Source organism: Martes martes (genome assembly GCF_963455335.1).
Source record: "Martes martes genome assembly, chromosome: 17".
Lineage (NCBI taxonomy): Eukaryota > Metazoa > Chordata > Mammalia > Carnivora > Mustelidae > Martes > Martes martes.
In genome coordinates this window covers 19,309,608-19,333,000 of record NC_137905.1, presented here as the reverse complement: position 1 = coordinate 19,333,000, position 23,393 = coordinate 19,309,608, and the positions used below count along the sequence as shown (strand labels likewise).

Sequence of the window (23,393 nt, the reverse complement as noted above, 5' to 3'; positions counted from 1 at the left end):
ACACGAGTGTCTACAGGAGAAGGACCACACATAGGATGTGACACACGGAGGCATTATTCCAGGCTTACTGGTTGCAAGCGAGAATTCACATATGTGCGCCGACAACGGAGTTGGTGCTTCCTCTCCCCAGGAGACTGCCTGTGGCTTAACTGAAGACTGAATCACTATGAAAGCATCAAAGAAAGACCAATGAAACTGCAAATTTTAAAAAAGAGTAGACATGTTTTCAGTGGAGTCAAAAGCTCTCACCAGAAGCATCCAACACATCAGGCTTACCACCTCTACCCACAGGCAAGAGCATCCTTGCCAGGGGACTGTCATGGTGCCCTGAGGGCTGGGGGTCGGCTCTGCCTCCCGGAGCTGAACCCTCAGAGCCATGCTGGGTCCCCACTGGCTTCGGTGTGGCTGGGCCAGACTCTGCCCATAAGGGCACTTCAGCTCTGCTTGCCGAGAAGGCAAGGCGTTAGGGCTGGACAGGCTACGCCATCCCTGCCTTTTGGTAGGCAAAGGTCATCCCTCTTGGACAAGTGCTGCTGCACAGAGTAAAAACGGAAAATAAAATACTTCGTATCAAACTTCTGTGAGATTGTAATCCGTACTGCCTTTGTCCTTCCCTGGCTTTCTATGAGGCCAATGAGGGTCTTTAAGCCTCCATGACTGTAATCCCTCTGTTTGCAAGGGGAAGACCTCTCCCTCCACGTCTGCGGCAGTGAGAAAAGATACAGGAGAATCGGAGGGAAAAAAATACCACATCAACCGAATCAGTGCCGAGACCAACCTTCCCTGAAGACGTCAGTGTCTGCGTCCATCCAAAACCCCCAGAAGTTCCCCAAGATGCTGGCGGGTTTCAACCACACAGTCTCTAGGAACAAATTCCAACTTACACAGCAACAGCAGTTCCCATCAAGTCTGGCTCCCACTATGAAAGCCAGCATCATCCTACCAGAAAGCTGAGAAACATGAAGATTGCCTCGGCCTTAAAATCCCCCAAACCAAATCGATGTGGTCCATGTTGGAACTATTAAATGCACAAAAAGGCTTCCTTCAATTTGGAGAAAAGGAAAAAAAAAAAAAAAAAAAAAGGCCTGTTAAGCCCCCCTACATCTAGACGGTCTTGTTTGTACACAGAAGCAACACAATGAAAATGCAGGCGGCGTCACGCTCGCCCTAGACAGCCGAAATCCCTCTACCAGTGCTCACTGCCACACTGCCCAGCGCGACCGTCTGTGTCACCACGTCACCCGGGTTTGTGAGCTAGAGAGCAGGCCTGGCCGCTGCTGGGTGTGCTGGGAGCTAATTAAATATAAAGAAATGTATTTACAAAAAGCATGGGGAAACCTCATGGCACAAAAGATATTAAATAGTTACGGGGACATAAATAATTCCGAAGATTCTAACACTACGATGCAAACTGACTCTAAGCCCCTCTGTGGCAAAAGGTGCCGTCACTTGTTACCACCTGTAAGCCTTTACAGTTCTGATGGACTTCACAACCATTTCTTGCAGCTTTCAACACATCCTCAGGAGACCAATAGGCCCTTTTCACCAGACGATAAACCGGTTTTATTGTAGTGACTTGGGAAAACTTGGGCAGCTATCCTGCCTGAGTGGTATTCTTTTTTTTTCCCCCGTCTCACTTCAAAGGCGGCTTTTTAGTGAAGCCAAGTAACATGATTCCCGGCAGATTGCTGATAAAGCTCAGGGTGGTCTTTCCAAGTGGGCCCTGCTGAATGCAGGGCTGAGTCTTTGCCACCCTGTGTCTAACTGGAACTCTCAGAGGGAGATAAGCCCATTTTTGACGATGCAGACACACTCAACAAATGCAGAATAAATACACAAAAGGAGCAGATAAAATCCAGATGTCCTAATCTCCTCCAAAGTCACTACATCTACTAAGTTCAAAGTCTGCGACTCCTGATTGGTGCTGCCTCACAACACACACAGGGGCCGGGGGCTCCATCCAACCTGCGTGGCAGCGGGGGTCTGCACAGGACACAGACAAGGAGCTTGCACATGTGACCCAGGCCACTGCCCCAGAAAGGAAACACAGCAGAATTCGGATCGTACTGGATGGCCGGTCCACGGGGCTAACCCCTTGCCCCCACCCTTCAGAATTGCAGGCTGAGCAGTGGGACCTGCACTGGGAAATCAAGAGGCACAGGCAGGGCTGGACGCAGGCAGGGCTAGACGCTTTCTCACCTATGCTGTGTCCCCCCCACCACCCGACACACTCACGTCCGCTCCCCCCTTACATGGCGCCCGGCCACCGCTGCCATCGTCCACCACTCTGCGAGGTCGTCCCAGGGGCTCTCCCGGGGCTGCACACTTGTCCCCCCAGCGGGACAGGTCTCCTCTTGGGGGACAGCGGAACGCAGAATAAGTAGAGCGAGAAGAAGGTTTGTAAACATTAACAGTTCAGAGAGGGGAAACCAACAAGATAAAACAATTGGTCCGTGAACAATACAATTAGTCTCCAACAGGAAGAATACGAAGGACAAAAAAACACTACAGCATCAGAGGGGCTCAATGAACACATTCACTACATAAACCTCTACTTTCTCAAGAATCCGTTCAAAACCTGACGTCACCAGAATTCTTCCCAACAACTTCCAAGATCAGTGTTCATAGTTATGACCCCGAGGCACGAAAGCTACAATCTGTGCCTCCCGAAACATCAGTGAAAGCATGTGTCGTGGTGGAAATTCAAGTATTTTCAAATCCTAGACAAACCTGCTCAGAATCACTTTACAACTGTCCTCAGGCATTCAAAAATTAGCACACGTCCCTAAAATAGAGATGTGTCCCCACCCGTGGTCCATGAAGCCAGCAAATGGGCAAGCATTCTGGCTGGTGGAATGGACTGTACTTTTTTGTGTGACTCTTACCTGAGAAGGTAAAACTGCAGGAAGTCTGCAATTTGGCCTCCAAGTAACAAGGGTGGGTAGGAAACTGGAAAACAGGATGGTCCCATATTCCCGGAGGAGAACGTGGGATTCGGGGAGGTGACACATGGGAGGAGCAGTGGAGTGAGTTCTCAGCAGGGCGGGAAACAAAGGGCGACCTTCCCGCATGGCGGCAGGCCTGCCAGGCTGTGCCAGGAGGACAGCAGCTCTTCCCATCCCTGTAGAGTCCAGACCCGGCAAACAGCTCCACCAGCACACCCAAGGCCAAACCCTCAGTGTCTCCACGGCCCAGGGATGGAAGACGAGGAGCAGGAGAGGGGTCCAGGGGGAGGACTACATGCTGCCCGGGGGCCTGCAGGGAGCCTGCCCAGCGACTACTGCTGGCTCTTCAACCCTGCACCTTCATTCCTTGATTTTTTTTTTTTACCCCTCTTAGCAGCTCCCATTAATCCAAAGTCTTGACTTGTCACAAAAACCTAGGACAGGGTGGCTCAGCATCAGATGTGAAGCCTGTGCTCGGGGACAGTGAGGACCTAGAGGAGACACGGCAGCCAGTGAGGGTGGTGGCTCCGACAGCTACCAAATGCCGGAGAAGCCGCGGGCCTCTCCCAGCCGCCCCCGCCCGTCTCAGCAGCTGCTGCTGGGGTCCCGCCTCACAGACCCGCCAACAGGGCCACTCTCCGAAAACCCTTTCCCGGAATGAACTTTTACCAAAGAGGACAAAATTCAGCTTAATCACAGGAAAATCTGACATGACGAGGAAAAGAAAACTTGGTTGGAAGGGTGGGTACGAGGATGAGAGGGAGGAGGGCCCCTGGGGCTCATGTGTCCAGGCGCTGAATCTCAGGGCGACCGTCCACGTCTCTGGACTCCGTGCGGGCCCGGATGTAGTCACTGGCGCTCTGCTGGTGGACACTCACTCTCCATTTCTGCACCGCCAGGAACGTGTTCACCGCATACACCGCAGTTGCCAAGAAGCCAAATATCTACAAAACACAGGCACGGTTAGTCCTCGGACCATTAGCCCTCGACGGGGTGTCCGGACAGGCCTGGTCCCGAGCTGCTCTCGTTGACCTGAGCCATCCCCACAATGCCCAGACCCACTGTTATCTGGCTGTCAGACCACGGACAAGAGTGTAGTTAATCATGACGCCCAGAAAGTCCTGTCTGACGGGGAGACAGCCTGAGGTTTTCTCTTGAAGTATTTTGGATCTATGAAACACACACACACACACACACACACACACACACACACACACACAATTCACAGAAGTGCCTCTTTTTCGTGGCCACCGGTCTCAGTTAAGAAGTACAATGTAGCCAAAATACCAAACAGAGAGAAAATGAGTGTCAAGCCACAACGCCTGACGCCCCAAACTGTGGCCCCCAAGGCTCTTCCTGCTGCCCAGATGCCTTCCCCTGGACAGACCCGGGTGGGCAGCTCCTGGGTGAGCAGCAGCAGAATTTTAATGATTTGCTAATGACGGATCAACCTACCGAGTGACACTTGGGTGAACAGCTTGTTCCGTGTTTTTTACAAACCTTTTAAACTCCCCTTCACATCACAAAAGTGCTGCCTGTTCATTATAAATACAGAACAACACAAAAAGGCAAAGCACAGAGAATCAAGGTCTTCACATGATCTGCTTCCTACCCTGCCTGCAAAGGCATTCTACCTTGAAGAGCAAAAAAAATGTCATCTGACTGCTAAATGGCATCAGGACTGCCCTCTCCTTCATTAAGAGCCCCACACTGACAGATCAGGCTCTTAAAGGCAACAACACTAACAGACATCCAGGGCTCTGTTGCGAACAGACGAAATGAGTGATTCTCAAGTTTGAGTGTGCACCTGAAGCACCCGAAAGGCTTGTTAAAACGTATTTCTGGTTCAGGGGCTCCAGGATAGCACAGTCAGCTGAGGCTATGATTCTTAGTTCTTAGCTTAGGTCATGATCTCAGGGTCGTGAGATCGAGCCCTGCATCAGGCTCCATCTGTGCTCAGTGCAGAGTCTGCCTGGGACTCTCACTCCCTCTCCCTCTGCCCCTTCCCACCATGCTCTCTCTCTCTCTCTCAAAGAGATAAATAAATTTTTAAAGTGGGGGGGGTGCATTTCTGACTCAGTAGCTCTGGGGGAGCCTAGGAATGGCCTTTCTTCTTCTTCTTTTTTTTTTTTAAGATTTTATTTATTTATTTGACACAGAGAGATCACAAGTAGGCAGAGAGGCAGGCAGAGAGAGAGGAAGGGAAGCAGGCTCCCTACCGAGCAGAGAGCCCGATGCGGGGCTCCATCCCAGGACCCTGGGATCATGACCTGAGCCAAAAGCAGAGGCTTTAACCCACTGAGCCACCCAGGTGCCCCGGGAATGGCCTCTCTAAAAAGTTCCTTGGTGATGCAGAAGCTGCTATTCTGGGGATCACACTTTGAGAACCACAGCACTAAAGAAACCAGGACCTCCACTGTCTCAGTAACATCATCATTAGCAAAGAGAAAGCCCAAGAAGAACAAGCAGGACACATGCTAGGGGACAGAGGAGAGCGGGTCACAAAGCATACAAATTGGCCTGTGTTTTCACCAGCCGAGTGCACTTACCACAGCAGCGATTTCTGCCCCGGTTTGGTGGTTTAAAGCAGCCAGTACGGTCGAAGCGATAAAGAAAAAGAAAGTGCTGAGTCCAGTGTTGACCAAATCCTAAAGAAAAAATAAAGTCACTTGAAAAGAATTTTTTCATGCTTTGACCTGAAAGCAATGGGAGGATTTTCAAAATAAGAAGCACAACATGCAGCCTCTCTGACGGCTCTGCAGTTTAGCCCTGAAGGCCCAGGGGTGCTGGCCCCATGGAGGGAGGCAGAGATGGGACCAGTGTATGATGTACATCACCTGATGGGTCACCACGGCAAAATTCATGTTTTAACCAACCACACAGTCATTTCTTAGTGAATTTTTCTAGAAACCCAATGGCTAACCCATTAAGGACACGCACCTTCATTACCGTTTAGAATTCTATTGTCATTTTTTTTAAAAAAATACATTCAAAACACCTTGGCATGGACAACACTCCCCGGGAGTCCAAAATATACCAAAACTGGCGATATCCCCTCCAACGTGCCCTCGTTCATGTGTGACGTTCCGAGCACACAGTTTTCCGACCTAGACAACACACTCAGCCAGACCTCATGCTTTTGCTTTACACGGTCTATCAAGGCTCTGTGTGGCTAAAACCCAGAGGATTTTCTCCTAAGTTCTCTGAAAAGCAAAGGAGGGTATACATCCAACGCTTCCAAGATTGAACTCTTTTCTTAGTTGTTGAGAGGAACAGAGCACAGTGATCAAGTGTCACAGCCCGACTGGGTCCTAACCAGGCACGATGTGGGATAAGCCACTTCACTTCTTGTGTCTCATGCGAGAACAGCACCCACGCCTCACGGAGTTCTCCTAGGGCCCTGGGGGAGCCACACACGAGAAGAGTCGAACCCTGCACCTGGCTCACAGTTACGATTCCCTGCATTTAGTGCTGCTTCTGTTACTGTAGTGTGACAGTGGGCCCCCAACAGCCTGGGCCATGCCAGAGCCCCTCTATCATCTCCGCAGAGGAAGAACCCAGAGAACACTGAGAACATGTTAGACTGTTTAAGTGCCCGGGGTGGGGGCCCTCAAGGGCCATCTCCTCTTTCTAAAGATGCACGAAGAACAATGTTCTCATCACGAAGGTACTGGGCATGCGTGGCAGGAAGCCCAGCTCACTCCTGGCGTGGGCTTCTGTGGGGGCTTACGGCGGGCTGCAAGTACCCACAACTACAAAACTATCCAGAAATGTCGGCCAGCGGGGCCACTATTAGCTGTGGCCAGTGTTCAACAGGGGCAGATTTTTCACAAATTCCAACCAGGAAGTGTTTAGTTAGAATGCTCAGTTCTGCATAAGGCGCTGTAAGGGTAACGAAGACTATAAAATGTCCTTTCTGAACCAAAGACTATTCAGAAGTGGGGGACACGCTTTACGATATGATGCTGAGGTCAGACATCAAACAACACTGTATGTACATCAGGGGTGACAACAGAAGCATACACATGTGGTCAAGGGCCTACACGCCCTTGCTGGTTCATGCTGTTTATCTATGTGATTTCCACATTTGGAAATTCATTTTAAATATCATGCTAGTGCAGAAAGGTCCAAGTATAAGGATGTTCATGATAGAGCTTAAAGTAGCAAAAAAAAAAAGTCAGAAGTAAAGAAAATGCTCACAAACAGGGAATTTGTGAAATAAAATGGTATCGCTACAGTAGAACACTATGTGGTCATTAAAAATAATGATGCAGTTGTACGTTTAGCATGGAATATACCTAAGATAGTTTAAGTGAAAAAGCGTGATTCTGATGGTTCCATTCTCCCTGCTTCACACATCACCACGTTAACGCCAATGGGAAAGCTAGTCTACCTGGTCTGGAAGGTTGTTACACCAAGTAATACAAGTGGTTATCCCGATGGGTTCTATCCCGTAGGACTTTTTGACAGCTTTACTGAGATGTAACTCATATGCCACATACTACGCCCAATTAAAATGCACAATTCAGTCACCACGATCGCATTTTAGAACACTGTCAGCACTCCAAGAAGAAACTCATCAGCAGGCAGTTTTCCCCTAATTCCCTCCCCTAATCCTAGGCAACCACTACTCACCTTTTTTCTGTCTCTGTGTCTTCCTGTTCTGGACACTTCATATAAATAGAATTATATATTATGTGGTCTTCTGTGACTTCTTCCACTCAGGAGGACGGTTCTAAGGATCACTCCTGCTGGATCACGGATCAACACTTCTCTCCCTTCCGTGACTAGGCCATATTCCATCGTAAGGATACACCACATTTTTATCTACCTTCTCGTCCGTCTTTGGACACGTGAGTTGTTTGTACTTTCCGGTTATTTTGAATGACCCTCGTGTGAACTTACAAGGTTTTGGGGAGATGGATGCTTTCACTGGTCTTGGATCATCACATGATTTTATTTTTTTATTACCTGCATCTCCCAGCTTTTCTGTAACAGACACTGCTCGGCACAGCTTAAAAGACTTAAAAGTGAAATACTGCGGGTGTGGGTCTGCCATCAACTACTGGAGTTCCTCGTCCGTGAAACAAAAGTCAGGGCTTGTAGGTTCATCCCTCACATTAGGGGGAACACACAGACATGCCCTCTGACTGGGCTTTCGGGGGGTTTTAGTCAACAACGGTGATCCATTTTTTTTAAAAATATAGAAGTAACATTTTATTTAATATTTATTTATTTATTTATTTATTTATTTATTATTATTATTATTATTATTTTTTAAGTAGGCTCCACACTCAACATGGAGCTTGAACTCACAACCTTGAGATTAAGAGTCAATGCAGTCCACCTACTGAGCTAGCTGGGTGCCCCCCAAAAGTAATAATTCTTGATATCTACCTTCACCAGTTCCATTTTAATGTACTCCTCAATACATGCTTTCATTTAATTCTCACATCAAGCCTAAGCAGTAGATATTCCCATTTTACAGGAATGGGCTGAGTCTTTCAGGAGTTCAGAAACTTGACCAATGAGGTGATCCATTTTTTTAATGCAATTTTTTAAAATGCTTTTATTGGGACGTGTACTCTCTCAGCAACATGCTTTCCAGTTTACCCCAACCATCCCCACTCCCTATCGTCTCACACCTCCCACCACTTTATGCTTCTAGTCTGGCCCCTAAAACACCCAACGGTGCAGACCGTCCTTGTGCTAGGAGATGAAGAGGAAAACCACCCTCCCAAACACAGGCTTCTGGGCGTCTCCTTCACTGACACACTGGTAGATACAGGGGTGAGCCTCTCTAACTCCACTAACAGGTCAACAGGATGTGGCCTAGAGGGTGTGAACCCAAGGCCTACTGGCCATATCTGGCCCACTGACGGGTCTGACATGCACAGCATTCCAAACAAATTTGAACACGCCAACATCTAAACACCAGAAGACTGCACATAAAAACTAACTTCTTAAAGAAAAAGAAAAAAAGAAGCTTCTAGCTGTTCTTGAAAAGCTGTTCCAGAAACACCCGGAAGCAACGACACAGTCAGCAGGAACTGGGGAGGAGAGCCACCTGCCCTGTCGCCCCGTCTCCAGCCCACCCACCATCTCCAACCCCGTCTCCATTCCAGAGAATGGGCCATCCAGCAACGTGCCCTCCCCATCCGTCCGCACTCTGGGCCCAGTGGGTACCCACACAGCTTTCAAGGCCCAGCCGGCATCTGGCTTTTTCTCTGAACGTTCCCCTGTTGACACCCACTCCGGGCTTCTGCCCCAAGGCATGTACTACCTCATTGCCTGTGTTCCGCCAGGCCTTACACAAAACTGGATCTCACGGAGCACACTTACCAAGGGACGAGAAGCTTGCATCGACCCACCCCATGCTTTCAGTGTCCAACAGGTGTCTGCTGGACTGGCCACAGGTGAGACGGCTGTAAACAGGCTCAGGCCCCAGGCTCTCACTGCAGTTGCCCCCAAACCACGAGGATCTGTGGCTGGCTCTGGTGTCAGCTCTACACATGGATGTCTTTGACTTTAATGGTCAATGACTTTAACTCAATCATGCCTGTGTAATGAGATCTCCACGAAAAGCCCCGAACGACGGTGTGCAGGGGGCTTCTGAGCTGGTGCTGCACCCCCACCCCATAAGGACAGAAGCTCCAGAATGCTGAGACTCTTCTGGACCCTGCCCTACACATACGCATCCCTTCCGTCTGCCTGCTCCTGAGTTGTACCCTTTATAGCAAACCAGTGAGCCTAAGTACAGCATTCGTCCCAAGCTCTGTAAGTTGTTCTACAGAATTACGAACCCGAGGTGGCAAATCTGCACTTGGTGCAGGTCCCCCGGGAGCCCCGTCTGTGTTGTGGCAGGTGTCTGCAGCAGGGGCAGTCTCCAACTGGGCCCTTCTCCTGGGGGTCTGTGCCAACTGCAGAAGTTAGCGTCGGAATGGAGCTGAATTTTTGGACACCTCGTTAGTGTCAAGAGAATTAGAGATCTGCTTGGCGTGGAAAAACTACACAGATTCAGTGTCAGAAAAAAAAAAGACCTATATTTGGTGTGAAAAGGGGTGTCAGGAAACATTATACCACGAGTCACGGCCAAGGCCTTAGGGCTCTGCAGGTGGCCCCTCTGGGTGATTCAGACTGTCCCCACTCAACACCCAACCTGGGTTCTTGATCGTACAAGGTCTGTGGGGTGAGCAGGGGCCACCGAGGCACTGAGGAAGAAGAGCCAGGACAGTCTGGTGTCACGGCAGGCAAGAGCGAAGAGTGCAGCAGGAGGGACAGAACATTCCAGGGCAGTTCTGCTCGCACTGTTCATGGAGGGGGCGGGGGGGGGTGGTGAGGGTGGACAGAGAAACAGCCAGGGGATCCAGGACCATGGAGGCCCCAGTGATCCCGACCAGAGGACTTTCAAGGATGTCAGGTTTCTCTCTTGAGGTGGTTGCTCCACAGTCTTTATCAGTCTTCATTCAACTGTACATTTTAGTGCGTTTTCTGAGTGAGCTGTATTTGACAGTAAGAGGTGAGAAAACAGCCATGGCGTGGAGGGGATAGAGCACAGACCTCTCCCTCCTTGTTAGAAGTTCAGAGAAGCAGTCCGTGACGGGACTCAGCGAGCTGGCTAAGGAGAGCGGGAACCCGAGCCAGCTTTCAGTAGCGGGCGGGGATGGAAGAGGGGTGGCCTGAGGGAGGAAGCCTGGGCACTAATTAAGGTAAACATGGGTGGGACACAAAGGTGTATGAGCCCCTAATATACAGAGAAAAACAAGTATCACCAGGTAAGTCCCACAGATTCATCAAAAACAAGCAAATCCAGAGCTAACAGAATCTTTCTGCTTGCATCAAATAATGCTTGTATAAAATATATACTTTGCAGCTCCCACCTTATTTACCATTTTCGATGAATATTTTTGTGTCAACAAAGGGTCCTGAAATCACCATTTTTCTAACTCTATACCAATCACACCCTGTTTCACTCATTAGCCATAACTGGCTCTAATGAGGACAAAATATTCCCACCACCTTGTTAGAGAAAAAACACGGTCAAGGCCAACCCTCTGTAGCGACTCAGTGAGCTGTGTCCAGCCCTGAAGAACTCACTTTTTTCTCCCCTCCCGGAGAACAGATGACCTGAGCTCCCCTCAGTAAGTACACGTCCTCAAGTTCATGTACTCATGCACTCTTCTGTTGAATAAGCATACACCTTCATCTGCTCCAAAAGGGTGGAAATTCTGGAAAGGATCCCAGAGGACTGAAAGTGTTCTCAAGTGACCGTATCATCCAGGCGTGTGCCCTACCCAATGCTGTCCAGGAGAAGAGCATGTACGTGAACTTCCCAGTGAAAAAGATGCACGTCAGTATGACCCAACATGTGGTAGCCACCAAGTGGAAAAAGCCCTTCATGTTTAAAACAATTCTAGCAAATTCTAGCAAGCTCACTAAAGAGGTATTTCTGGGGATAAGGGCCAGTATGAATTAGTTATTAAGCTGCAGTATGAAATCTTTTAACAGATTTATAGCTGTCAAATCAGCAGATAAGACTGAATGAGGGAGTGAAGCCAAACCTGGAAGAAGTCTGCAGGAGAAACGTGGTTGGTAGGAGACCAAGGCCCCTTGCCTGCGGTCATATTAATCTCTCAGAATGGCAGCTGCGTACACAGGCTTGAGGTCCCTTATACGCACGGTCTCGTTTCATTCTTAAAACAAGCCTATAAAACAGTGTCGTCTCTACTTTACCAACGGTGGCCTTCAATATGGGGCTCTAAGCGGAATCCGCTTGGGTTTCCCCTGCACGCACTCTCCCTCTCTTTCAAATAAATAAATAAAATCTTTTTAAAAAATGGTGAGGGGCCCCTGGGTGGCTCAGTCATTAAGCGTCTGCCTTCGGCTCAGGTCATGATCCCAGGGTCCTGGGATTGAGCCCCGAATCGTGGTCCCTGTTTGGCAGGAAGCCTGCTTCTCCCTCTCCCACCTCCCCCTGCTTATATTACTTCTCTTGCTATGTCTCTCTGTCAAATAAATAAATAAAACCTTAAAAAAAAAAAAAAACAGTTGATGGGCACCTGAGTGGCTCAGTGGGTTAAAGCCTCTGCTTCCTCCTCTCTCTCTCTCTGCCTGCCTCTCTGCCTACTTGTGATCTCTGTCTGTCAAATAAATAAATAACATCTTTTTTTTTAAGATGTTATTTATTTATTTGACAGATAGAGATCACAAGTAGGCAGAGAGGCAGGCAGAGAGAGAGGAGGAAGCAGGCTCCCTGCTGAGCAGAGAGCCCGATGTGGGGCTCGATCCCAGGACCCCAAGATCATGACCTGAGCCGAAGGCAGAGGCTTAACCCACTGAGCCACCCAGGCGCCCCCAAAAAAAAAATCTTAAAAAAAAAAAAAAGTAGGTGACTCACACCAAAAAAAAAAAAAAAAAAAAGTTGAGATGGTAAAACCTGTCACAAAACCAGGACAAAACCAGCTGAGTTTTCATCTGACACTAGCTTTTCTAGTTTAGCTCTGCTTTTATTGTCCCTCCTAGAAGCTCGACCACCACACAGAATATTCTGTGGGGAAGACCCTCTCTCTCCACAGGCCACAGGATCACTGTGGGAGGGGGCCCTGTCAGGCAGGGTGACCAGCCCCACCTCCTGCCAGGCTCCCTTCTCACAGTGCTGCACACACCCAGCACAAGGCAGCAGAAGGGGAGCTCCCACAAGGGTAGGTGGTCTGCAGTGCCCTGCTCTGCCCCTGCCACCCTGTGCCCTCTCGGGTTTGGGGCCCCACAGGGCTCTCCTCCCACAGGCACATGTCAGGCAGGTGATGGTACTTTCCTGTGATTCTCTGACTGATTCCCTTTGAGCCCTTGCACATGCTTGTTTGCAAAGAAACATCAAGAAAACCAAGGACTAGGGCGCCTGGGTGGCTCAGCTGGTTAAGCCATTGCCTTTGGCTCAGGTCATGATCCCAGGGTCCTGCGATCAAGTCCCACATCGGGCTTCCCCTGCTCTGCAGGGAGCCTGCTTCTCCCTCTCCTTCTGCCAGCCATTCCCCCTGCTTGTGCCAGCTTGCTCACTCTCTCTGTCAAATAAATAAAATCTATAAAGGAAAGAAAGAAAGAAAGAAGACCAAGCGCTACTGAGTTTCCATTCTCACTGAGCAGGATAAAGAAAAGTTAACACAAGACGGGCCTGGGTGTGACCAGCCGGGAGCGGCTGGGGCAGACTTGAAGGCAAGGCTGTCAAAGGGGGTTAAGAACCCAAAGCCCTGAGGGGCACCTGGGTGGCTCAGTGGGTTAAGACTCTGCCTTCAGCTCAGGTCATGATCTCAGGGTCCTGGGGTCAAGTCCCGCATCGTGCTCTCTGCTCGGCAGGGAGCTTGCTTTCTCCCCTCTCTCTGCCTGCCTCTCTGCCTACTTGTGATCTCTCTCTGTCAAATAAATAAATAAAATCTTAAAAAAAAAAAAAAAAAGAACCCAAACCCCTGAGAGCGTGGGCTTCCACTCAAAACTCTGATCAAAGCATGGAACCCTCCATGTCCTCCCAGTTGCTTTGAATTTAATGCTAATCCTAAGCTTTACAAGTCACTGGCATATTCATTCGTATTTTCAATTCTTCCCAAATCAATGCTTTTGTAAATGGCTTTCCGGTCCAGTGTGAAAAATATGCAAACGTACTAATTCCATTTTTTTCCTTCCAGGTTCTGCAAATATCAACATTACCAATCTGCTCAGAGGAGCATAAAACTGAAACGACATCTTCAAAGGGGGCAAAATAACTGCTACACGACGGCTCTACTGTTGGTGAAGATTCGACTTACTTTACAGTTTTACTCAACCCAGTGAAGAAAGTTAAACTCTCACAGCTGCATGCCAGTAAACCAAGTATCAAAGAAACGGGCACCAAACAAGATGGCAGAGAGATTCCGGGCTGCCCCTGGAGCTGGGCAGCACCCGGTCCTTTCAGGGTCAGAGCGCGGTGGGGGCTTGTACTCACGGTCAGGTTCCAGTTGATCTGGGGGATCCTCATGTGGAGGTTCAGACTGAACAGGATCAGCAAGACTCCCGTCACCACAAATGCACTACAGCTCACAAACTCAAAAAAGTAGAGGCCTTCACACGGGGAGCACTCCATGATGGTCTCTATGCAGATGAACGCAATCAGGGCCAAGATCTAGGAAGAAAATTGGAAACACACACACGTGTATATTTAGTACCCATCCGTGGACATATGTGCCTGCCACATTTAAATAAAACCCCTCCACCACCGCCATATGCGGCCAGTAGTCCTCAGGGGACAGCAGTATCGCTGTCAGGAACAGGACCTGATGAAATTCTTATGTAGCAACAGGTATGGCGGCCTTCGCAAAGGGATCAAGTCCTAACGTGGACACCTCCGCCCCGCCGTGGTCCCCGGACACTGGCGGGGGGCGGCTCAGCCCCTGGGAGGAAACAAGAACAGCTCTGCCATGTGTTCAGTGCTTCCTCCACCACCAGTAAGTGGTCGTGGCTGACATACGTTTCTCATTTCGAGTCCCTACCACAATTATGATGACGCTGAGAGGGCAGGGTCCAAATGGTGTCTGTTTATGCCACCTGCAGCTACCCTGGGGCTTCAGGCAGAGGTCGAACAGGTGGTCGGGGACCCCGGAGGGCTTTGAGACAGGAAGGGATGCAAATTATCCCCTCTTCTCCCAATTACAAGCACCTAAAGGCGAGGCCCACCTAATTCATTCACGAGCTATGCTTTGTAAAAGTGATCACTGGGAGGCACCTGGGTGGCTCAGTGGGTTAAAGCCTTTGCCTTCGGCTCGGGTCATGATCCCAGGGTCCTGGGATGGAGACCCGCATCGGGCTTTCTGCTCAGCAGGGAGCCTGCTTCCCTTCCTCTCCCTCTGCCTGCCTCTCTGCCTACTTATGATCTCTGTCTGTCAAATAAATAAATAAAATCTTTAAAAAAAAAAAAAGTGATCACTGGGCTTGGCTGGGCATTATGAAGTTGGAGCGACAGCTTATAGAAATGCTGAAAAATTGGAGTGCCTGGGGGGCTCAGTCAGTTGGGCGGCTGCCTTCGGCTGGGGTCATGACCCCAGGGTCCTAGGATGGAGCCCCATATGGGGCTCCTTGCTCAGCGGGGAGCCTGCTTCTCCCTCTCCCTCTGCCTGCCTGCATGCCACTCCCCCTGCTTGTGCTCTATCTGTGTCAAATAAATAAAATCTTAAAAAAAAAAAAAGTTGAAAAATCTACCAATAATGGCACCAATTTCTTCTTGAAGGACCAAAGTAACATTCCAGCAATAGGTCCTAAGAGCTTGGAGATTACAGTCAAACAGGTATCGTTGGAAATCACCATGTGAGCTTTTTTTTTTTTTTAAGCTTTTTTTATTTATTTGACAGAGAGCACTAGTAGGCAGAGAGGCGGGGGGGGGGGCAGGCTCCCCGTGGAAGCAGAGAGCCCAAGTGCAGGACTCGATCCCAGGACCCCGGGATCACAACCTGAGCTGAAGGCAGTGGCCCAACCCACTGAGCCACCAGGCGCCCTACCACGTGAGCTTTTAAAGGAAGATTTCAGGAGAAGGAGGCGGTCCAAAGGCTCAGTGGATGGCCCAGGGAGCAATGAAAGGTCAGGTGGTCTTGCACCAAAAACCAGATCGATCTTGGGCTCCTGGCCTCTACTCTAGCACTTCTCCAGCCAAGCACCTCGCAGCCCACCATATGTCCAGCCTGGGTCAGAATGTGAGGCGATCCCCACTGCAGAGGTCCAGGACATGTAGGCAGGTGGCTCTATGGTCCCAGATCTGTCCTCGGAGCCAGCAACATCGGCATCACTAGAGAGCTGGCTAGAAGTACAGAATTTCTGCCTCTCCTGCTTGATCTATGCAGTCAGAGAGACAGGATCCCCAGATGATTGAAGTGTGGGAAACACAAGGCAGGGGCTGTTCTGTGGCCCTTCTCTGCCTCCTGGAGTCCCACACATGCCTTTCAGGGCACCACTCAATGCCACCTCCTCCCCATGCCTTCCCTGATTGTCTCTCCCCCTGCCAGACATTATTTGATTCCACCCTCTCCCAGGAAAGCTTGTTCATCTGTGACAGCATTCTACCCTTTTTTTATACTTGACATTATGCCTCCCTCTGTCTCCTGAGCTTTCTGAGGACAGGGCCCAGCCCATCTCTCTCCACCCGAGGTACCAAGTGCAGTTACTTGCACACTGTCAACAAACGGGGTGGGGGGTGGGCTTGGCAGGGTCTCCCCATAAGAGGCAGGGCAGGGCAGCTCTGCTCTATCCATTATCCATATTTGTGCCAGCAATCATAAAAGACACCTCTCCTATCAATTTGTGGTTCACAGTGTAAGTCAGCACATTAGAGACAGGAGTCTTTAAGCACATGCTTTGTCCTTTTCCTAATGGCTCTTTTAATTTTCTATAGAACCAGGGACCTGAATTCTCCATCTGAATTACATGCTTGACTTGCAATCAATTCACAAAGAAGTAGTTCATATAAGGGAAACTCCTAAACTTTTTCTTCCCCCTGTAATTGGATCTAGTAATCTTGGGCAAGAAATAACACACTGTACTGATGAGTTACAAATGTTTCTGGTATGCTAACTTCAACCATATTTGTGTGGGAAGGTAACACCTACAGTCTTAAATATTAAAATAAAAACAGTTTCAAGAATATGCAAATCTAACGGGCCACTCATGCAGCAGTGAACAAAACAGAAATCTGCTCTCTAGCTCATAGTCTAAGGAGAAGCTTTCAAAAATGAAATTAGAAGTGCAATGTGCCAGGCAGTATAAAGTACAAAGGGAAAGAAAATCAAAGTAGGGAAGGAGAATGCAATGTAACTAGGGCAAAGGTGTTTGAAGTTTTAGGGAGTGACACGGAAGGCCTCACTGAGAAGGTTCTAGATTTATTACAAAGTTCATTACAGTCTATTAGAAAGGCTATTCACGTGGAAGAGAACTTCAACTGCCTCCATTCTGACCTCAGTCTGTTGTCTGATTGAGTTCTTTCAAGCTTATCTCTCCACTCAGGAAAAACACCCTGCAGGCAAGGCATAATGGGCTAGAAACCGAAACTACCCCCTCAAGCAACAGGGACTGCCCTGAGCCAGCAAGAACCCGGTGGGGTTGACCCCAAGATAGTCATGCCCCTGACCTTTCCCGCCGACCGGCTTATACCTACAACCTCTGCCCCACATTTTCCTTACCTAAACCCAGAAGCATTTTCAGCGCTTAAGAGATGGCTCTGAGACGTCTGTCTTCCCGGTGTCGCCTTCACTGGAATAAATTCCTTTCTAGTTTTATCACACTGTCTCTCTCTGCCTTTGGATTTTGTCCGTGGCCACTAGCCAAACCTGGTCTGTGTGGAACCCCTGGAGCCAGGGGCTCTGGCACCCAGGTTACAAAAGGATGTAACTGAACAGCGAATGAAGAGACAGACAGGGCAAGGTCCACAAGGGTCCTGGCGGCGGTCAGGTCGTGTGTTCAAGTTCTTATAGGGCTCAGTCTGTAGCCCTCTTCCCCTTCCCAGAGATGAGTGCAGCTGACACCTCCAACTCTCTAATCTCAAGGCTGCTTCCCTTGCGGCCAGCCCCCAGGCCTAGGTCCCCTCATTACCACAAACTCGGATGTGGTTTAAAGCGGGTTGCTGAGAATATCAAAAGACAGCTCTTATCATGTAGAAAATTTCACGGGTTTTAGGAGCTCCACACCAGAAATGAGATGAAGAACACATATACACAATACCACAAGTCTTCAAATGCAGACAGAGATATGGACAGATTGGCACACACACACAACTATGCTTGTAATAATTTCATCCGTTCCCTTTTGATAGGTATTTTGGGGGCCTCTAATATTCTGTTTCTAATAAATAGGACACTTTTTTGCCTGCTTTCTGGCACAGCAAATGTCCCATTTTCCTCCAGCACAGTGAAGTCTAACAATCATTACTAAAATAAAAGCTACTGGGGCGCCTGGGTGGCTCAGTGGGTTAAGCCGCTGCCTTCTGCTCAGGTCATGATCTCAGGGTCCTGGGATTGAGTCCCGCATCGGGCTCTCTCCTCAGCAGGGAGCCTGCTTCTCTCTCTATCTCTCTCTCTCTGCCTGCCTCTCTGCCTACTTGTGATCTCTCTTTGTCAAACAAATAAATAAAATCTTTTAAAAATAAATAAATAAATTAATTAATTAATTAAATAAAAGCTACCTATTGACCCACAAGAAGGAAATAAGGGCTCAAAATTTTACGGGACGCCAACAACCAAAGGAACGAAGGAATGAAAAGTAATTCAACTTCTAACAGTTCTGCAGCCGACAAATGTCACAATGTGAAACAGCACAGAGATGTTCAAAGAGATGCAAATAAGCAAGTTACTGCATTTGCCAGCTGGAGGATCCTGCCCGTCCTTGGACAGAGCCCTTTCCATGGGGCAGTGACCACCTGACCAGGAGTATTTTCACAGTAAGTGAGCTGGGATTAAAAGGTTGTCAGGTTTCCACCACTGCCGCTAATTATGATTGACAACATCAAAAAGCAGGAAGGGAGGGAGAAAAAGACTTGGCTGATTAAGTTACCATTAAAACTTTAAAAAATTTCAGGGGTGCTTGAGTGGCTGAGTTGTTTAAGCATCTGCCTTTGGCTCAGGTCGGGATCCCAGGGTCCCGGGGATCGAGTCCCGCTTTGGGCTCCCTGCTCAGCAGGGAGCCTGCTTCCCCCTCCTCCTTCTGCTCCCTGTTTGTGCTCTTTTTCTCTGGTTTTTTTTTTTTTTCTGACAAAGAAATAAATTCTTTTTTTTTTTTTTAAGTTCTATTTATTTATTTGACAGAGACACAGCGAGAGAGGGAACGCAAGCAGGGGAAGTGAGAGAGGGGGAAGCAGGCTTCCCATTGAGCAGGGAGCCCAACGTGGGGCTCGATCCCAGGGCCCCAGAATCAACGACCTGAGCCAAAGGCATACGCTTAACAACTGAGCCACCCAAGTGCCCCAAGAAATAAATTCTTAAAAAAAAAAAAAAAAAAAGTACACAGAATCAGTCTGAAATGTCGGTGTACATCAGAAACAATTGAAACTTCAGACTGCCACTATTTTGCATTGAGCACAACACCATTATACAATCCATGTGCTCTTACACCACATACATTAACTTACAGACAAGTGTGTCACACTTTATCACTAGCATATTTGTTCAGTCTGTTTCAGTGCATGGGAGGGAGTTTTATGTGCCATTTGGGGACATGGAGGGGGGACCTTCCAATGTCAGTTCAAGGTTTGTCAGATACCGTCTGACGGAGATGCAGGATTTGTGATCTCCCACACACACACACACACACACACGGACTGTGCTCTGTGCTACCGCTGCAGGCTTCTGCCGCACAGACCCTGGGATTCTGATCAGTTCTATTTCCTGTGATTTACACCCAAACGGAGAAAACGTACAGTGTGTCTATAACTGCATATTCCGCATTACTGAATAGAATCCTGATCTATCCTGTGGGTTTTAGGGCCCATTTCTTCTCCATGATGTCAGCTCGGAGCCTATCTGAAAGCCATTCCTGCAGCGGGAAGGCTACAGTAACTAGTGAGGGGTGGACATGACAGAGGGACCAAATGTAACCGATCTCTCACTCGGCTTCCAATGAGCCCAATCCCCATAACACCCACTGTTACTCCATTGCCACCCCGCAATGGAGTCAGAGCGGCAAATGTGGAGTTCTGGGGCATAAACTCCACCAGCGTGAGCATATATCTGCCTGGGGAACATTTCAAGGCACAAATGTCCAACCCTGCAGTGTGCCTGGAAGGCGGAGAACGGGACATCCTGGTAAACAGCGCTGTTCCTTACTGGGGCCCTCCAGAAAGGTCTTGACACCTGACACTCCCACCAGTAGAAACATGAGGTTTTAGGAAATTTTTTTAAGTTTTTTTTTTTTTTTTTAAGATTGTATTCATCCATTGGACAGAGAGCATGAGAGAGCACAAGCAGGGGGGAGCAGCAGGCAGAGAGAGATGTTAGGCCTGTTTGTTGCTGCAGCATAACGCAACTCATACTGACTAGAAAAGGTGCGGCAGCATACCGTGAAATTTCACAACGTATCTTAGGTATCTAGTATGAAACTGCAAATCTGGGTGCCTGGGTGGCTCAGACAGTTGACTGTCTGCCTCTGACTCGGGTCATTGTCTCAGGGTCCCGGGATGGAGTCCTGCATCCGGCTCCTTGCTCCTTGGGGAGCCTGCTTCCCCCTCTGCCTCTGTCTCTCATGAATATTTTTTTTTTTAAAGTACAAATTTTACAGAATGAATATGTCACTCACTCTTCAAGACACTAGATCCAAATGGTTTTACAAACTCTTACCAGATTGTCATGGTTAAGATACAGAGATATGGACCATGTTATTTATACTTTTAAAACAAAAGAATAAAATATGTGGAATTTTATTTCAGGAATGCCCCTATGTGATAGGACTGTGAATAAGTTTTTTTGGTTTTTTTTTGTTTTTTGTCTTTTGTTTTGTTTTTGGTAGGCTTTTTTTATTTTCCAAAATGTTTACAATGAGTATATGTGCTTCTTTAAAAAAAAAAAAAAAACAATATTCTCTCCATCAACACTTTTTGAAGCACTCAGGTTTATTATGAGTTAAACGTTAGTGACCTCCGAGAATCAATCCTTATTTGTTTTGAAACCATTCATGAATATTTTACAATGCATTAAAAGCTCTAATGGAAAATGAGAGTCATTCTGCAAGGCCATATTGGTCCCATTTCTTTATCAGAAGAGTTCATCATTTCTAAAGCCTTCTTGAGAGCACAATCCCACATCCTAGCCGCCACTGCACTCTAAGTGCAAGCCATGGGCACAGCACAGCTTAGAGGCCAGCACGTAACAACTCTGACTCAAGTGATGGCAGGGACCCCCCACCCCTCGCCCTGGAAGGAACAGAGACCCTAAAATCTGTGAAGACATCTTCGAAGATTAAGCAAAATCCTAACCTTCCTTCATCACCAGTTTATCAATGGATCTGATGAAACTCATTTAAAGATATTCATATAAGGGCGCCTGGGTGGCTCAGTTGGTGAAGCAACGGCCTTTGGCTCAGGTCATGATCCTAGAGTCCAAGGATCGAGTCCCACATCGGGCTCCCTGCTCGGCAGGGAGTCTGCTGCTTCTCTCACTGACCTCTCTCCTCTCACGCTCTCTCTCATTCTCTCTCTCTCTCTCTCAAATGAATAATAAAATCTTAAAAATAAAGATATTCATATAAGCAAAAATCACAATATTTAAAAATAATTTTAAGGAGCCTTAAAACCACCAGATGCAAAAGGACTGCCCATGTGAAGACCGTCTCCAACAATGCGATCTGCAGTGGCTCCTAGGTGGCCAGTTTCTTCAGTGACGCTGACGGCACCTAGAGGCCTGCTGGGCTTGGGGTCTCAGTACCAATGCAGCCAACACACCCCATGATACACACAGACCAGAACTACCCAGGTCAGAAGGCTCAGTGTCCAGGGATTTGTTGAGGCTTGGATGACAGAGGGTCACTAAGGGCTTGGGCGGCAGCAGAGGGCTTGAGAAGTCTGCCTGGAGGGCACTGGACTCAGGTGGTCTTAGAGGAGAAACAGGAAAGAAAGCCTGTGTGAGGTGGTGCCTGACTTCCAAAATGAGCGCCCTGGCTGGTTTCTGTTGAGGAGCATCAATAACATACGACGCTCTCAGGCCCCGGGGTGGGCCCCGTCCATTTGCTGTCACACTTAAGCCCACTCGGGAAGCAGAGGGCGTCTTCGTCGTGTGGCCAGAAGAGTCATCCAAGGCCCCCAAGCTATTGTTCCACATACCCTGTTCCCCTACACCAGATGTCTGACCTGTGACTGATCAGGGTCCAGTCCCCCCTGCACACCCCTGGAGGAAAGCATCCCTGTATGGTTTCTCTTCCAGCAACACAGTATGCGACCTGTGCAACCAGGGCCACGAGGGCCTGTGACAAAGCTCACAGCTTGGCTACTCGTTCTCAAAGGGATCTAACTACAGTCACGTCTTAATTTTTCTAAGAGGGTGGGGGGATGGGTGAGCCCGGTGATGGGTATCAAGGAGGGCACGGACTGCAGGGAGCACTGGGTGTTATACGCAAACAAGGAATCACGGAACACAACACCAGAAACGAATGATGTACTGTATGGTGATTAATGGAACATAAATTTAAAAAAAGAATTCAGAAGTCATAAAAAACATTTTTTTTTCCTAAGGAAAGTGATCCACGAGTTGCTCCTCTCAAGGGAGGCCATCCCCTGAGGAAAGTGGATTTAAAATTTTTCCCTCCTCTCCCCTGAGACAGTAGAGCAATGAGCAATTTTTTTGGGGGGGGGGGGTGATTCTCAAACCAGGGAGCTAACTGCAATGTCAATGGACTGTAGCTATAGATTGGAGAGAGGCGGAGAATTAGGAGAATTAAGAGAACTACCTGCTTAGGAAGGGCTGAGAGCCACCCGGGCTGGCAGGGAGCACTGTTCAGGCAGGAGAATTTGTTAGGCAAAGGAGCCCAGGGGCAGAGGCAAATAAATGCCTTATTGTTGAGAAGAAGGAGAGAGAGAGCTCAGAAAGGGAAGGCTGCCAAGGACCTGGGGCAGAGAGCAGCAAGAAGAAAGCAGGAGACCAAGGGAGGTGACAGGCACTTGAGGCTCCGCCAGGTATGCCCCACGGGCACCCACGTTCCCAGCCGCTCCCAACCCCGAAGGCTTCATTTTCACTTCCGATGAAGGACAGGAGGGATTAGGCTGCAGCGGGTCTCGGAAGCTGTCAGCCTGGTCTGGTCCAGGCTTGGCCCATGTTACCAGGCCAACTCGCCCAGTGCTCCTGACATATTTTCCAAGCTGGGTTCTGCTGTGTCAATAATTTTGCCATTTTAAAATCCTAAAGACATACATAAGTTAAAGCTGAACTCAAGGGACTGCATTTCAATATCTTTGTTTGGCTTGACTTTCACCTTTAACACCAATGATTATATTTACAGCAGAAGTGAGCCTGATCTCACACACACACACACACACACACACACACACACACACACACACATTAAACCCAGGGGTCACTTGTATGCAATGGCTAGCCACAGCACACCACAGTCCCGGACAGATTTAAATAGGCTTATTTTTGGACATCCAACGACGCAGGGCACACCAACAGTGTTCCCAATGAAATGCAAAATATTTTCTTGTTCTTTAAAAAAAAGTTTCGAAAACTTATTATGTGGTTTGATGATAGAATTGCACATGACTTCAGAAAACCACAGGACGGTCAGCATCTTTCTTGCCAAAAAAATGCCCACAACATTTTCCTGCAAATGCCACCCTGCCCCAAAAGCTACATTTTCAGACTGTTTCAATTAGTAATGGAGCAAAAAACAACGCACACGTAGAGGACACAGGAAACGCGATGCTTTCAAACCGTCCACATGTGAAGGCAGTTAACTGTG

At 48.5% G+C, this 23,393-nt stretch overlaps 1 protein-coding gene across 3 annotated transcripts in view; it reads right to left on the bottom strand.

Moving 5' to 3' along the window:
- Nucleotides 1-23,393, bottom strand: part of CMTM4 (CKLF like MARVEL transmembrane domain containing 4) — a 70,940-nt gene that overhangs the window by 3,736 nt on the left and 43,811 nt on the right. For 2 of the 3 annotated variants that reach the window (XM_080828254.1, XM_080828256.1), the window contains exons 2-4: nucleotides 13,921-14,097; nucleotides 5,495-5,593; nucleotides 3,824-3,889 (exon numbers count right to left, since the gene is read on the bottom strand). In XM_080828254.1, the coding sequence (XP_080684380.1) occupies nucleotides 3,824-3,889; nucleotides 5,495-5,593; nucleotides 13,921-14,097 (342 nt within the window). Of the gene's footprint in view, nucleotides 1-1,071; nucleotides 3,890-5,494; nucleotides 5,594-13,920; nucleotides 14,098-23,393 lie in introns of those variants that run through there. The other variant, XM_080828255.1, reaches the window with a different exon arrangement.